Source organism: Mus caroli, chromosome 14 (assembly GCF_900094665.2).
Source record: "Mus caroli chromosome 14, CAROLI_EIJ_v1.1, whole genome shotgun sequence".
NCBI lineage: Eukaryota > Metazoa > Chordata > Mammalia > Rodentia > Muridae > Mus > Mus caroli.
Window position 1 is genome coordinate 91,846,507 of NC_034583.1, and position 17,490 is coordinate 91,863,996.

The 17,490-nt window shown below is 38.7% G+C and overlaps 1 protein-coding gene across 3 annotated transcripts in view; it reads left to right on the plus strand.

Annotated features, from left to right (window-relative positions):
* Window positions 1-17,219, plus strand: part of Uchl3 (ubiquitin C-terminal hydrolase L3) — a 42,747-nt gene extending 25,528 nt beyond the window's left edge. For all 3 annotated transcript variants that reach the window (XM_021181783.1, XM_021181780.2, XM_021181781.2), the window contains 3 exons: window positions 11,699-11,774; window positions 16,085-16,143; window positions 17,000-17,219. In XM_021181783.1, the coding sequence (XP_021037442.1) occupies window positions 11,699-11,774; window positions 16,085-16,143; window positions 17,000-17,083 (219 nt within the window). In that variant the 3' untranslated portion in view covers window positions 17,084-17,219. The remainder of the gene's footprint in view (window positions 1-11,698; window positions 11,775-16,084; window positions 16,144-16,999) is intronic.
* The last annotated feature ends 271 nt before the right edge of the window (window positions 17,220-17,490 follow it).

The window sequence follows — 17,490 nt, forward strand, 5'->3', positions numbered from 1 at the left end:
CTTATTAAACCCTTAAGTCTGACATAGAGGCCACAAGACATTGACTAATAGCTTCACTGTTGTTTAAATGCAGCTTGAGCATCCCTAATCCAAGATCACAATCTAAAATGGGGTGCTCACTTGGTAGGTGTTTGTTTGTTTGTTTGTTTAATACCACAAGCTCCAAAATTTGGAACACTTTTTGATAAGAGCTGCTATTACATTATGGGGAACAAGACAGTATAATAATATATCATCCACATTTTAATACTGTAGAATGTTAGCCAAAAGATACAAAGATGTTTGAAACCTACTTAGCCAGGATTATGACTTTGTTTTCCTCACTCTTTCCTCTGTTACATATGCTCACACTGAAAAACATGTTCAGAAAGAGAGCTAGAATCACACATAAATATTAGGACAATACTTGAGCAAAAATTATATTTTTGTGTTTAGAAATAATCAGAATTTCTATCTTATGGGATTGTTGTGGGAATCTATAGCCTCAGTATCTTTGACTATCTAGTATAAAATATTGTTAGCTGTGGTTATTGTTGCTTGATCAGTATATAGAGATATTTCTGTAAATATTTGTTAGACCATCACAGGTATAGAAAGCTAACAACAATAAAAACACAATGATGTCTTCCTGGTGCATCATTTCTATCTCTGTTTAGAGAGTAGTGTGTTGCACTGAGAAATGTGGAGATGCAATTATTGAGGTATATAGGCACCCAAATATATGACTGATGAGAAAGGAAACACAGAGTGCCACCTTTTATTAAACAAATGAAAAAGGAAGAAAGAGATATAAACGTTTGCAGATCATGAAAGGCAAACTGCTATAGGCTGTCAGGAGACTATACAGTCTCTGTGAGCTCTCCAAAGAGAAGAGTTACACCCCCTCTCCCCAGATCTCATTGGGTACTCAGGAGTTTGACTGCAGGTAGACAAGGCAGGAAAGATCTTCAGGTGAAGGCATAGAGGAGGCAGACAGCGACCACTGTGAGAAGGCACTCACCTGGGCTCTTGGGCTCTTCTCTTCTGGAGAACAAAGCTTAAAGACCCCCAAACGAATCCCTTCTGCAGTCTCTCTATGAGAGATCCTTAACTACTAGGTGGACTCCCTGGGAACCTCCAGTGCTTGATAGAGAGGAAGTAAGGAATTATGCACTGGTTGGTTGAATAAGAACAAAGAAAGCTCTTTGTGCTAAGGAAGAACCATAAGTACTGATGTGAAGATGAATGAATTCATGAAGAAAGACCTCTGGGCATAGGCTTTGGGCAAAAGCTTAGAACATTTCATGCAACAGAGCTGAAAAAGGATTCCATTAACCCAGTTCTCATGCTTAGTGAGAATGCTAGATTTTAATCTACTCTTACACTGAGGGTAACTGTACCAAAAGCAAAACTGAACAGCTCAACCTCTGGATGGATTAGACTCGCTGCTCTAAATTAAGGTTTTGATGGGGCATGCCTAAATGTCAGTACTGTTTGTGTCTATGATACTATACAAGATGTCTGACTTTTAACCAAAAATAGTAAGAAAAGGGAAACATTAATATTCTGTCAGGAGACAACAGAATTAAGTCCATATGCAATGCAGATGTTCAAACTATCAGAGAATGTGTAATAATGGCATTAAAGGTTGAAGTAGACAAAATGGACAAAATGTATCAATACGTGGAAATTGTTAGTCGAGTTGAAAACTATAAGAAAAAATTAAATGGAGATGCTAATGTTGAGAGGCAGGACCAGGGGTGAAGAATGCCTGGAACAATTCTCTAGTTGTTAGGGGGGAAAACAAAAACAAACAAAACAAAACACCCGAGAAAACAAATTACATTTAGGATGTGGAGATAGGTCAGTGGCTTGTATAGCCACTTGTGAGCACCACAGAAAAGCCAGCTATGTATGAGTGTCTGTCATCCCGTTATTCATATGGTGAGATGGGAGGCAGACACCCGAGAATCCAGAAGATCATGAGCCAGCTAGCCTGGTATGTGGACAAGAATCAAAACACAAGAGAGAGTGCCGCAAAAGAGGTGAAACCTGGACCAAGATGAAGGTTATCCTCAGTCTTCCACATACACATCATGGCACAAATGTGCCTGAACTCAAGCTCATGTTTTCAGGAGGCTCAGTGAACTTTATGCCAAGGCAGTAAAAGTTCCTTAGGTCACTTCCCCTATGAAAGAAATAAAAATGTGCTGGGTAAAAGAAGGCAGAAGATCTAGGAGCTGTGAGCAGTCTCCAATGCTGACCCATAGAAGTGGAGTCCGGAGAGGAGGAGGCGAGGAGGGAGTGGGAAAGAGTAGGCCCGTGAGGCCTTCAGATGTAAACCATCGAAGACTTGATGGTTTACTGCTTTCAAAAGGAAGCGAAGACATCAAACTACATCTGGAAGAACCTCAGAGACAATAAGGCAGAACAAGTATTCCTGTCATCAAACACCCTCTCAAATATGAAATGTGCATACTTATGGAAACAAAATATGTGTAAGAACTGTTCAAGCTACTCAGAAGAAACAGGTGTATCAGATACAGATAAAGAAAGAATTATAGCGGATTTCTCATCAGAAACCATGCAGGTTAAAACACAAGATACTATTGCCAAATAATGAATTCAGTGACAAGGCATTTTAAATGGAGAAATAAACCTTTATAATGAACAAAGCTGAAGAGACCTACTGCCGGTTTATTTCCATTGTAAGAAATAAAAAGGAGTTTCTCTATTCAGAAGCATTGTGATAACGGGAAGACATTTGGACCTATGCAGAAACTGGGAATCACTGGAGATGGAGCAATAAAGGTAAATAAAAAAATTCTTTTTGAAGATTGATTTTTATTCTTAAGTGAACAAATGCATGCATACACATGAGTGCAGTGCCCACAGAGGCCAAGGCATCAAGTCCTGCGTGAACTAGAATTTCAGGCGACTGTGACCTGTCTGATGTGTGTGCTAGGAATCAAACAAGAGCAAGCGGGTACTTTAAACCCCTGATCTTTGTGGCTCCATTTTTTTTTCTTATTATATTGTCAATAAAAGGCAATTGTGTGGCTGGGCATGGTGGCCCTCACCTGTATCCCAGTGCTTGGGAGGCTCAGACAGGGAAGCTCAACTTTTAGGCCAACTTGGGCTTCAAACTGAGACCTTATCTCTAGAACCAAAAATGAAGCTTGAATTGTCTGAATAAACAGTAACATATATTGGATGCTTATGCCATACTTGAAGATAGTACAAAGAATGTGAGGAAATTATTTTGGTAATACTGCTGTGGGTTCTAATGTATGTATCAAGTTGGGTGCTCTATTTGAAAAGCACTCTAGCCAGGCAGTAGTGGTGTGTGCCTTTAATCCCAGACAGAGTTAGGAGAATCTCTTGAGTTGGAGGCCACCCTGATCTACAGAGCAAATTCCAGGATGGCCAGAGCTACAGAGAGAAACCATGTATAAACATACCTATAGTAAAAGTAAATAGAATCACAAAAATAATTTTAAAGAGTTTTTTTTTTAATTTAATGTCTTGAGTTTCTGCATGTATATCTGCATGCCAGAAAAGGGCCCAAGATTTCACTAGAGGTGGTTGCAAGCCATCGTGTGGTTGCTGGGAATTGAACTCAGGACCTCTGGTAGGGCAGCCAGTGCTCTTAACCTCTGAACCATCTCTCCAGCCCACAAAAATAATTTTTAAAGACACAAAGGAATAGAGGATAAGTGGAGAAAACAAAATTAAGATAGATTAAAATTTAAGCACAGGGAAAAATGGCATGCAATTAATAAAATGTAAATCATTTAAATGTAGACATTATAAGTTGAAAGATTGTCAACACAGTTGAAAAACATAGCTCAACTAGAGGGTGTCTATAAGAAGGTCATTTTTAAATACAATACACAGAAAGATGACAAAATATAGGAAAGGAGGCTGGAGAGATGATGGCTCAGTTGGGGGGGCGGTGGTATGGGGGACGTTTGGGATAGCATTGGAAATGTAAATGAGGAAAATACCTAATAAAAAAATTAAAAAAAAAAAAAAAGAATGCATGCTGTTCTTTTAAAGGACTCAAGCTTCATTCTCAGCACCCACCTCTAACTCCTTCTCCAGGGTAACAGAACTGTCTTCCAGCAACAGTGGGACCCTGGGCGTGTGCCATGCGTGTGCGCGCGCGCGCACACACACACGCACACACACACACTCACACACACAAATAGGTGGGTCTGGAAAGGTAGCGCAGTGGTGAAGAGTGCCTGCTACTCTGGCAGAGCAGAGGGTTTGATGTCTCAGACTCTTCAAGCGCCTGCTCTCACTTGCACATATCTAAACACACACAATTTAAAAAAAATATTTTTAGAAAATATATATTATAAAAACAAAATCTGCTGGAACCATGATAAAGTAATTATGAATTCTACAGTAGTGCCTAACTTGTTCTATTTCTGACCCTCCTTAGAGAAGCTGGTAGTGCTTCACTCAAAGGAAGTCATCATATTGATGCCAAATTTAATGTGGACATCCTATCAGCATAGCACTAAGGCCCAGTGTTCAGCAAGGCCCACTGCTGAACTCAAGTGATCCTCCTGTGTCACCTTCCTTTATGGCACTAACGGTGTGCACCACTGTGCCCAGCCTCCCGCAGACCTGGAAGAACCAACAAAATGAGCATGTAGGGTGGCAGATAGATGAAAGCTTTCTGCTAGTGTAAAAGCTTGGGTGATAAGTGCACTGCTGTAACTATGAGGGTTTTCCCTCCGTCTATACTTAGTGGACCTTCTGTATTCATCATACTTAAAGGGCTGAGAGGGAGTCTACCCCCAGGACAATGCTGGTTTGCCTACTGTCTGTTGTAAAACAAATGCTTGCTCCAACCTGACATTCCTCTCCAGCCATGCAGCCTAGTGCATATGCAGCATCCTTCTGGACTGTTGGCAGTAAATCTCCACCCAAATATGCCCCGGCAATGAAAACACAACACAATTAATATGAATATGTGCTGTGCGCCTAGATTGGGCAGATCTACTGCTCCACTACCGTATTCACATCTGTGAGACCCCTTAGAACGTTCGGTTTCTCCAGGCCATGTGCTTCTGCTCTGCTTTTCTTTTTCCTCCTCCTCTCCCTCTTCCAATTTTCTCTTCTCTCCCCATCACCTTCTGCTCCACCTTCCTTCCCTTTTATCTGCCCAATCATCAGCTCTATAATGGAATGATAACAATTAACTTATTAGATTGAAAGATAAAAATCAACTTCCAGACCTAGTCTTGACCATGTTGTACCTGTACTATTTGTGTGTGATTGATTTTTTTTTTTTACCTGAATTCTTGGTCTAGAAGACCTCCTTGCATTTCATCTCCCCATCTGCCATCATCATCTCAGTGAGTAACTGTCATGGCACTCTGTCCTTCCCAGCTCCTGAGAAGACAGTTTGTCTGCCCTGCTCTTCAGTCCCGGCTTCCATGTCACTCTCTACTCCATTGCTCTCCTCCCTTCATGGGTTTGCCTTTTCTCCTCTTGGCTTTGGCCCTCGTCTGAAGGAATGCAGACTGATGGCAGCAGTCTGTGAGAGCAAACACTATGGTGATACTCACTTGTATTCCCACATGGACTCGAGCTGAGGGTCCCTTTGTATATTCCTGCTGGATGGTTAATGTGAGTGCTGACGTGCTGAACTTTTCTTAACCCCCCCATGGTGGAAATGCCAATTGTATTTTTGGCTAGTGTATAAGGCACTCATAAGTGCCAATAAAGTACCAACAAAGGCTTTTAAGAATGAGAAGAGTTTTGGAGATCATTTCAAGCTAAAGGCGCTTCCCTAATGTCGTGGCTGATGAAATGTATTATCACCAAAGAACTGACGATCCTTATTTTCATTTCTTCTTATTGTACCTATAGAGATGGTGGCTTTGTCAGGCTAGAAATAAATCTCCAATACAGCAGATGTTATCTGTTGAAGGTGATGGTTATAAGTTGACCTGGAACAACAGCATTTGGAAAATTGTCCCCCAGTATCTATTCTTAAGAGAATTATACCTGGGTTCACTATAACCTAATATAATTAAAAACTGGCACCAGAAACATTCTCTTGGCCCCACATAGACTCTGTGCTGGTGACTAAGGCCACTGAGCTCTAGAGTCTCATCTAGTAGCTGCAGTCCTCCAACATGCTGGTGGCCTGACCTCGGTTCTGACAATCGCCCATTGGTGCTCTGCTTGCTCTGAGTGTAAGCTTTGTGTGGAGTTGGGATGACCCCCTAGCTTACTGGGAGATTAAATGAACGGATAGATAGGAAATACTTCAAAGCGTACCCGACATAGAATAAGTGGTACGCAGTTTATATAGTTACTATTTACTTGAAAGATGGACAGTAGGCTCTGATGCCTTTCTTCCTTATAACTTGTCAGCTAATGACAAGGACAGCTGACTCGGGTCTTCACCCCCGAGGGTTAGCTTTACTCCTGTTTATAATTTGAAGGGCTTACTTCTCTCTTATTAGAGTTTATACTCTAAATAGTTGGTTTTACCAGTGCCTATTATGATATGGTTTTTCTCTGCTTTTGTTCTTTATGTGTCTTGTCTGTTGCATAATTTTTGTGTTACATTTTTAAAACCTGATATATATAGCGATACTATTTTAGTGGCTTTTAAATCTTTAGTTTCATGAGTCTGTGCAATGAAAACGAGGATATGTAAAATTTCAGATGAGCACTTAAAAAGATATGGAATATAACCTTGTGCTTTGTTATAAATTCCCATTTTACCCAACATTCATATGTGATCTTTGACTAGAATACAATTATTGAAGGTACTCGACCATATGAATACAAGTATGACCATACGTTGCTTTTAAAGATTCACGATCTCCCAGTAACGTGGTCTAAGTAAAATATTCTCTCTTTTAATTATGTAGTCCTCCTCGCCATCCTCACCACAGCCTCATTCTAGCCACTGCAGAGCGAAGGCCTCATCATTGTGTCACCATGCATCCCTGCCCTGGGGCAAACGTAACCATGTAGGCCCTGCAAAGGCTACCAGTCCATCTCTCCGTCTTCGTCGCTGGCGACCCTTCTTACGCCTGCCATCTTTGGGTCTCCATTCTGTTGTAAGTGTAGTCAATCTTCCATCTCTTCTCCCAGTGACAAGGGCAGTCTCTTTTGTTTGTGTGTTTGTTTTTCCTTAAACGTCTTCCGTCTTTAAAGTGCTTTTCTCTTGGTTCACTCAACCATTTAGCTTTTTCTGCCCCAATAAAATTGCAAGCATACCTCCATGCTCTGCAGTCTGGCTTGACTTTTGCTTGCGCCTTGGTGAATATCCATCTTTCCACTCCATACTCTGTGAATCTGTGGGTCCCTGCCTATTGCTGAGTACTGACTGGCATTTGTAATAACACTAAGTTTCTGTGAACTGTTAAAGTGTGTGTGTTTCTTTATCCTTCAACACTCCGATTTCACTTAGATAACTTAGGTCAACAAATGCTATGTACCTCTGAGTTCTTTGCCATCTATTCCTTTATTATTTTTTCCTATTTCTGAGCATGACTAGTCTCTTGCCATCCTCTGGATTGCTTTACTTAGTCTGTCCTCAGTCTAAACCCTTCATGGTGTAGTGTGTTGCATCTAAGCTACTTTATTCCTTGATGTGGCTCAGGTGTTTGGCTTAATCTTGGTCCAATCTTTCCTGCCAGTTCAGTTTCTCATCTTTCCAATTAGGAGGTGGAAATTTGCTCCTTGTGTGCTGGTATAGGTGTCCTGCAAATTTTATTATTTCTCTTGTAAGCTAAAATTATCAGTCAGCTATTATAATATGTATGTGTGTATATATGTATATATATATGTATATATATATATATATAACTGTAAATATCAAAGTTGATAGAATTCTAACAGTTCTCATGCATTAAAATAAACTGCAGAATTAAGCAACCAAGCCCTTATCTTTGTGATGTTTTAAGCTCCTGAAAGCCCAGGCTGTGCCTTGATAGAACCAGTGTAAACATGCAGTATCTGAATGCTTTGGTGTATGCCGTACATCCACAGAGACTTGTTATTTCTATAAATCATTATGGCATTTGAAGCAAGAGGAAGTTTAATTACACATACATTTTAACATTTAAAAGCAGTGAAATGTCCCCCCCCCCTTTTACCTTTTAAAGCTACCTTCAAACTATCAAGTCAACAGTTTTCTTTGATCATTTGCTTCCACCAAATATCAGTATGGTCCTGTACCTTCCATTTGTACTGAATATCAACAGACTGCCTCTCTCCCCCTCTCCTTCTCTTCCTCTCCTCCTTTCTTCCCCCCTTCTCTTCCTCTCCTCCTCTCCTCTCCTTCTCTTCATCCACCTCCCCTCCCCTCTCTCCTTCTCTTCCTCTCCTCCCTTCCCCTCCCTCCTCCTTTACCCTCTCCTCCTTTCCACCCCACCTCTCTCCTCACACCATTGATTTGTCCCTTTTATTCATCCATCCATTTGATACTTACGCTTCTCACTGTGCTATGTACGGTTTGGCCCAGTGAAGGATAGAGTGAACTGGAAGAACAAAGTACAGTTTAATTTTGTACATTCTGACCAGGGGACAATTCACTTAATTATATGTATGGAAATTTTCTGTATTTACAAATTCTAAACATAAATGAGAATGTTATAAACCTTGCCATTTCCAGTTTTATGTTTTTGTGTATTATTGTTTATTGCTTCATATTAATTCCATTGCCTTATTGCTTTGCAAAATTTCCATAGCACAGTGCTTAATAACATGGATTGAAGCTGCATTGCATGAATTGTAGTCCAGGGGCCATCACATGTTACCCATTCATACGTGTCACTTAAGGCCTTTACCTCTGTGTTCTTGAGTGTAAGATACATATATGACCTACCTAACTAGATCTGTGGTTAGTTGGTCAATACAAATGTAGCATTCTATCAGTGCCTAGTACAGATTAAGTGCCCTATAATTATACCTTAAACCATTTCCTAATGTGAAACTTATATTTAATAGTTAATGAATGCACTGATAATTGATTGATTTATATCACTTTTTAATCCTTTGGGATTAATAAGCTTTCTAAATTGGGGATTTAAAAGACACAGAAATGTCATTGGTAAGGCAAAATGTCCCAATCTATAGCTTCTGTTTTTCATATTTGCTATGTTCTTTGCTATTCTGGACAGGCAGGCACGCAGGAACTCGCTGCTTGCTTACTCTTGGGTTTCCTGGGATACTTGTTGAGTGATTGACTTTAGAATTTAGTCTAAGGATAAAGCTTCCCAGAACTAAGGAGGTCCTGAAGAAAGTTGACACATTTACCTTTTAAGAAGAGTTTGAAGGCTTTAGAGTTTGATCATTGCTTTTGTGAGGGATTTTGCTTTTTGTTGTAAGACAGGACCTCACTGTGTAGCTCTGGACTCACACTCTTGATCATCCAGCCTTACCCTCTCAAGTACTGGAATTAGAGGCATGTGCCTATAATATACCTGGTTTGAGACTTGTATTTTAATTTCCACTTCACGTTAAAAGGGACATTGGTACATAATTTTGGTACATTAGATTTGATACTTGCTTACATTTGTGACAATATATTAATATAATATATAAGGTTTATATAGCACTTAACAGGTTACAAATATTTTCACAATGTCATTTAAACCTCAGTGGGGTGGGACTGGAAAAAATGGCTTAGTGGTTAAGAACACAGGTTGCTCTCTCAAAGGATCTCAATTCAATTCCCAGCTCCCACATGGCAGTTCACAATGTTCTGTTACTCCAGCCCCAAGGGATCTGACATTCTTTTCTGGCCTCTGTAGACAGTGCATGTACATGGTTCACAGATATTCATCAGGAAACATCCCTACACATGTTAAAGAAAAATTAAAGTTAAAAAAATTTAACTAAAAACCCATATGTAGTAGAACAAAACTATTATCTTAATACTCACAAGCCTTAAACCAGGATAAGAAACCCAAGGCTGCCTTGCACCTCACTGGGCGATATGAACAATGGAAGCTAAATGATGCCCAGTTCTTAAAGGCACTTGTTCAAGGAAATCATTTATGAAAACTGAAACTCAGAGCCTTTGTATACTTAATATTTTTAAATATTATCTTATTGTCTGTAAAATAAGATTCCCAGTTAAGAAATTCCTTGTAGGGCTTTTGTGTTTTAATGAATTTATAAGGATTTGCCTTGGGTCAGCCTTGAAAAACTAGACTCTCCTCTAACTGATAAAATGATAGGAGATTGAGTAACCACAGCCATTTCTGGACTAGGAACTAAGGAAATTGACAGTCGCCCATGTCAAGTATTTGAAGGACTACTAGATTCAAGAAAGATTGGGCTTTATCCAGCATGGTGGAAAATACGAAACATATTTTAGCATCTTTAGGAGACAAGACTTTACAAAACTAGATTGTCTTATTCATGTCAGTTCCTGTTGTGAGAGGGCTCTGTATTAAAGAGAAGTACAGGAATGGAATGATGGTAAACTGTAACGTTGATTTCTACAGCTGTGGAGTTCTTTAGTTCTAGACGGCAATGGACAAGAGGTAGTTTGCCCTAGCAGTTTAAGAGGATTTTCTTTCACTTATAACTCAAGGGAAATAATTAAAAAAGAATAAGACTAAATGAGTCATTATGTCAGTAAATATTTGGAGCCACTCTGGATGCGTTGTGAAATAAAACAGTAATGAGTGAAAAGGTAGTGCTTATTCTGTAACTTTGATTTCCACATCAAATGCGTTTATATTAAACTATGGAAAATATATAATTATTTGATGATGGAAATAACAACCTTGGAGTTATAAGATACTGTGTTGCCTAAAAAGATATTAGACAATAGGAGACATAATTTGGTTTCAGCTACCTCAAAATTTTTGCTTCAAATAATTAAAGTTCCATATGTATTTAGCTGTGATTACACTTCCTTTTAACTTAGAGTTGGTAAATAGCTAACACATTTACTATATATTATAAAATGCCAGCTTATATAACTTTACCTAAGTTATTCAACTGTCTGAGAAATGTATTACTTGTGTAAATTGAATTTGATAAAAGGGAATGTAGGTATAGTTTAAATAGTTTAAATGTAGGAATAGTTAAAATAGTTTATTAAGGGTTAAAGAATGAAGAAGTAGAAGTTAACAGGGTTTTATATTTTATTTGTTTCCTTTCTACAGTTGTAATCATCAGACTGTTTCCTTATCTCTTCTCATTTATAAGCTGTTGGAATCTGGAAAGATTGTTTATACTGCATTGTTCAAAGCATGAGATTTTTAAGCTCAGGCAACAGATGATTTTCTCTCTGGTGTCCTAAAATTTAATTTCAAAAGAGTTGCTAACTTTAAGAGTTATGAAAAATGTTTTAACATTCATAGTTTAAAGTTTTATAATTGCATAAGTGAGCTCAGTCATGCATTTCATTGAGCAATATGCACTGTGTATACGCTGTGCACATAGAGAGCGTCTTATGCTGGACACTGGGACTTTCAAGTTAAGCAAGTGTTCAGTTTTCAGTTTAGGTGAACTAAACAACATGTGCCTTCCTTGTTGATGGTGAACATGGTGTCACAAACGTACACATGTCGCTCTGTGCTCAGATCAGTAACTGGCCTTGAATTAGATTGGGTGAATGTTGTCTTCTGTCATTTGATATCATTTATATACATTTATTTGTACTTGACTGATTTGTTTAACTACTAATGTTTTTCATACATTTTCCCTCCTATTCCAGGCACCAAGTATAGATGAAAAAGTAGATCTTCATTTTATTGCGTTAGTACATGTAGATGGGCATCTCTATGAATTAGGTAAGAACCATTTTAATTCATCCTGGGGAGAGTAATGACCAGGCTCTTCTTGTTGTTCTCACTTTGTTTCCTGAAATTGATAGATCTAAAATTGAGTTGGCAGAATAATCCTTTTCCTGTTTAGTGTTTTTTTTTAACTAGGAAAAAATGTTTTTGTTATTCTAGTATCTTATAGTTCAAGAATGTTTATATACACCTCTTCTGCACTGTGGTAAAGCAGAAAATAAACAAGAAACGTCTATGAGTTACTTTGACAATGTTTGATAAGCTACTGAATTAGTTGTCATATCTGAGTGAACTTCTTTACTTTTAAAATGTATTTATATAGTATTGCGTATCACTCTTTTTCAGATTTTTGTATTGCCCTATGTATATTAGTCTGGTAATGGCTTCTTATTTAAGGCAAAGCACAATGATTAAATACTTAATCTTTTGTTACTTACAAACTTACTTACAAACAGGTGAACTGTGACTAGAGAAAATGCCTAGATAGGAGATATGGTCCCAGTATTGAAAAGCAAAAGAAGTCCCAGTATAAGGAAGAGAGACAGAGAGAGAGACAGAGAGAGAAAGAAAGAAAGAAAGAAAGAGAAACCCTAACTAAAAGAAACAAAGGAGAAGTGTTTTCAATAACCATGCATGTGTAGTCTTGTCTTGCCTCTCTGCTATGGGTCTGTTAGCTGCCACTTTTGATTTTCTTAGCTTATTTAAAGGCAGCAGTGTTATAAAGTAGCTCAGGTTGTGACTGTAAATATAAATCACAGAATTATAAATGTTGTACAGGAAATGTAGTAATAAAGTCATGTCCTTCACTAAAGAGAAACGGGCATTCTGCAGGAGTGTTGTGATTTGAGTCAGAATCATACTAAACGTAAAAGAAGTCATTGCTACTCACATAAGCTGACCTGCAGAGCCAGTTAGAAGGTACTGCGTTAGACAGTACTGCGTGATGGGTTAGCTCTACAGAACCCGCATGGGAGAGAGGTTGAAATAGTCACTGAAGGCCTCCTGTGTCTGGTTGATTTCTGAAAGCAGAATTTTGCCATACGCATTCTGCTGACTTCAAGGTGTAGGAGTAGAAGCCAGTGGTCAAATGCTTCCCTAGCAGAAGCCAGACTCTGCGTTCCTTCCCTTGCCTGCAAGGAAGAAAAACAAAATAAGACGAGAAAGGAGATTCGGAAAAGATGAGAGAAACAGTATATTTAATATATAATCAGAGATCATAAGAGTGATGTTAGCATTGAAAATGAGAGAATTTACAGAGAAGACAGCGATCTACAAGATGTTTAGAAAATTAAGTCTAGGTCCGCAGCAGTTATATCAGGCAGCTCACAACCTCCGGTCATTCCAGCTCTGGGGGTGAGCAGCCTGCTCCTGCACACATGCACACACACTACAATTTTTAAAAAATATGTAAAATTAGAATCCTATGGAAATTGGATTTTTTTTTAAAGTGAGTGTAAAGATGTTCAGAGATGTCAAGAACTCCCGTCTTGGAAGTGTAGTAGAGAACAGAGAGAGCTACTGATTCCTTCCACAGAAATCAGCTCTTACCCAGTGTGACTGACAGGAATGGTCCTAATCAATTCAAAAGGAACATTGAGCAAGCTGAATAATTCATACTGAACTCATGAATTAAAAATCGAGATTAAGAGAATGCTATTTTTAAGGAAACAACAAATTAAAAATCACTGTATTTATTGGTGCTTGGGACTTCACCTAGGCCTCATATACTCTTGGCAAGCAGTGTGCAGCTGAGGTCCACCTCCATCCTGTGTAATCTTAGTTTTAACCCATCTGATTGTAGGCATGATGCAGTAATTCCTACAGGACAGTTGCTTAACAGAGGATGGTGGCAGTGTTTAATTATTTACTCGTTACTAAATTGTGAAGTTAACTCATAAAAGGGACCAGGTTATTTCTGGTTTTCTTTTCTTTGGGGCTTCAGAACGTTCCTAGTATATGTAGAGGAAAGTAGTACAGATTTAAAAATGAATCACTCCTTCTGAATAAATTAGCAGATAGGAGTTCAATGGGGAATTCCAAGTAGACAGAGTAAACAGATTTTAAAAATGTTAACTAATGAATTATTGCCTGTTAGAAGTAAGCTTGAAAAACTCGTATTTTAGAATAGTTTTGGATATTTATGGGAACGAGGATAGTATATAGACCTTCCATTTACCTCTCTCCTAGGTTTGTCAAACCCTGTTAGTATTTCCGAAACATTTGAAAATAAGTCACACACTGTAATCTCGCTCTGTGTCTCTCTTTGAAAGAGGTGAATACTTTTCTGTAGGACTGCCATGTGTCAGTAGCAGTGATGCGACATCATGAAGGGACCTGGCTCAGAGCATGCTTGTTACAGCAGTGAACCCAGGCTCAGCTGTGGAAGTTAGGTGGCCTGCTCTGGAACTTTGTCTTCTTGAATCCCTTTTATTGCCTTTTATGTCAGTGACATTTATTTTTAAGAAGCTAGGACATTTATTGGAGTTTTCCTTTGACCCGTGTTGTCTACTATGTCACCATGATTTATATGTTTGGGGAAAGAGCACTATATATAGCGCAGAGATGCTGCAGCCCCTCTAGTCCATTGTATAAGAAGCCATTTGCCTACTTGGATCATTTTCTGTGCATTAACATTTGTCACTTGGTTTAGTTAGTATTGTTTCAGGAGATCCTTTGAGACTATCTATGTAAATATGTAAGTTTTCATCAAGTTACCTTCCCCCTTTTTAGAGAGGGTTTAACTATATAACCCTGACTATCCTCAAACTCACAGAGATGTGCCTGCCTCTGCCTTCCAAGTGTTGGCATTAAAGGTGTGTGTCTCTGTGCCTGGCCAGTGGTTACCGTTCATATCAAAATTAAGCCAAGACAGTTACAGGCCTGTGATCCTAGTTACCAGCAAGATAGGAGGATCATAAGTTCAGGTCTTCTCTGGGCTAGGAGTGAGTTCAAGGCCAGGCCGATGGTCAGTGTGGTGACTCTCCCCTCGAATTACAAAGTCTAGAGAGACTAGGGATAGGGCTGAATGGCAGGAGATTTTCCTAGCATCTTTGGTACACTTGCTTCAAGCCCCAGTACCTCACAACATGAGTACGAAATCCAGCTGAAGGCTGCCTCTCTAGCTTCGCAGTTATCTTTGCTCTAAACTGGTGTTAGAATGAAATGTGTATAGTTTCATTTTGCTTGTTTTCTTCAACTTCCCAAGAACAATGGTCAGTATCTAACTCTTTTTTTTTTTTTTTTTTTGGTTTTTTGAGACAGGGTTTCTCTGTATAGCCCTGGCTGTCCTGGAACTCACTTTGTAGACCAGGCTGGCCTCGAACTCAGAAATCCGCCTGCCTCTGCCTCCCAAGTGCTGGGATTAAAGGCGTGCGCCACCACGCCCGGCTGAGAGTATTTTATTACTGTATTTATTTTCTGTTTGTTTTTGAAACAAGATCTCATTATGTAGAAAGTTAAAAAGTTTGGATATGGATCAAGTTCACTTTGATTAGCATTGGCTCTTATCATTATGCACATTTTCATAAAATAGACAAGACTAGCTTACTGAAGATTATTGTGAAGTTGCATAAATATTTTAGTAAATAGTTCTTAGCTGAATTGTTGCTTTATGATACTTTCATTGATACTATACAATTAAGCCACACTGGCTTTTCATTGATAAAATCATGTCATTCTTATGTAAATAAGATCCTCTGATTTAGCTTTAAAAGTGTAGAAGCGTTTGTATCTCTAAGAGTAAAAAATGATTTCTGGGTGACTGCAGCTTTTAGTCCCAGCACTTGGGGGCAAAGGCAGGGGAATCTGTGAGTTCAAGGCCAGCCTGGTCTACACAGAGAAAGCTTGTCTCAAAAACAAAACAAAAGTAACAAGAAAGATTTATTATAGGCCAACTGGGGATTTTTGTAGGGACCTGTACATAAAGGAGAAAATTGTTACTTGAAGATAAGATGTACCCTAACCAAAACGTGTACTGTAAATGCCAGGGACCCATCAAGCAGTGACCTAGAGAGGCATTGCTGCTGCTTCACGGACAGAAGGTGCAGCCGTAGAAAGCACTCATTTAATGAAGAAACCTCTGCTCAGAGTTGGTGTTGATCCAGATGTGTAGTTTCTTTAAATGCAAATGGTATACATATGCTAATTGTGGATATTTGGGGGAAACTAAAGCCATAGATTGTATATTTGATAATCTTATTTTAAGATATATTACTTTAACTATGTGACTTTCCTTGATTCACTGTTAAGCGAAATCGGTAGGTAAGAATAAGAAAGAATTTAAACTATTTGTCTATTTTCCACAGATGGACGGAAACCATTTCCAATTAACCATGGGAAAACTAGTGATGAGACGTTGTTAGAGGTAACAGTAAAGTAACTGGCCTGTTTTAAACTTTCCTGACTTTCCTGTCATCTTTAAACATCTTTAAAGATGACTGCAAGTTTTCTTTCTGTAGATGCTTCATGGTCCTTGATCATTTTAGAACATCCCCAAACAAAATTTTGAATTCATCTTAAAACTATACAAGCAAGAAACTTTGTTCCCAAGCCCTGTGTGAACAAGCTTAAATTTGAAAAAGGCAAAAGAGTTGCTAATTATAGGTCATCCTCCATTGAATCTGATACCATCAGTTGTGACTTGATCCCAGGTTTAGAGATATTTTCATGGGAACAAATTGTGTGGCTTAACATCAAAGCATGATATAATTTTTTTAGGTTAAAAGTTGATTCGAGATGGTCTTACATTTAACATTCTAGCCTGAAAGCATCTGTGTGGACCAACTGGCCTTGAACTTGCAGAGTTCTGCCTCCTGAGCATTTAACCTCCTGATCATCTGGGTTTTATGGCAAACATTAGTATCACAACTACCTGGAGAAATTAGAAAAAAGGAATGGGAAATTACTTGCCTGGGTACAGAGAGAGTTTATCAACCTGGGCAACTTAGTAAGACTCTGAGAAGCGGGGGAGGGGTGGTGGGGCTTGAGTGGAATGCTTGCCAAGACTCTGGCTCTCACCATCAGCCCTGGATACAGGCAGAGGGACGTGGTGGCAGTATTTACTATATTTTATGCTAAGCAAATCACTTTGCCACTTGTTTATTTTTCGACATTTTAAGTTTTCATTTCATATTGGAAAAAGAAGTCTTTAGAATAAAATTAGTGTGAATCAAAAAAATACAGAATTTATAAACTGAAAACTTATACTTTCCCTCCCATAGGATGCCATAGAAGTTTGCAAGAAGTTCATGGAACGCGACCCTGATGAGTTAAGATTTAATGCCATTGCTCTCTCGGCAGCATAGCATCTTGACAGAAACACCAAATACTGTATTATTTGCAACAAAAGTTAAATTTCTGATGCCATAACTAACTCAAAATTTTTAATATTTTCATTAACTTGACTAAACTTTATGTGAATAAACTTTGACTTTACCTGTATTTTGTGTTGTTTTTGCTACAACTTAAAGGTCAGTTCTCTGCTTTTTCCCCCCCGCTGAGTAGATTTCTCTTGCTAGTGAATGCTCTCTCGCTGTTTTGATATTTCAAGAAGATCACGTATTAGAACATCACTGGTCCAGAATTTCACTCCCAGTGTGAATACACATTGCATGTTATCTTTCCTTACTTATACAGGAAACAGTTGTTGAGCGTTTACTTGCAACAAGATGGTAACCATCCTAGACAACAGATGTTAGCAGCTGTGAACAGT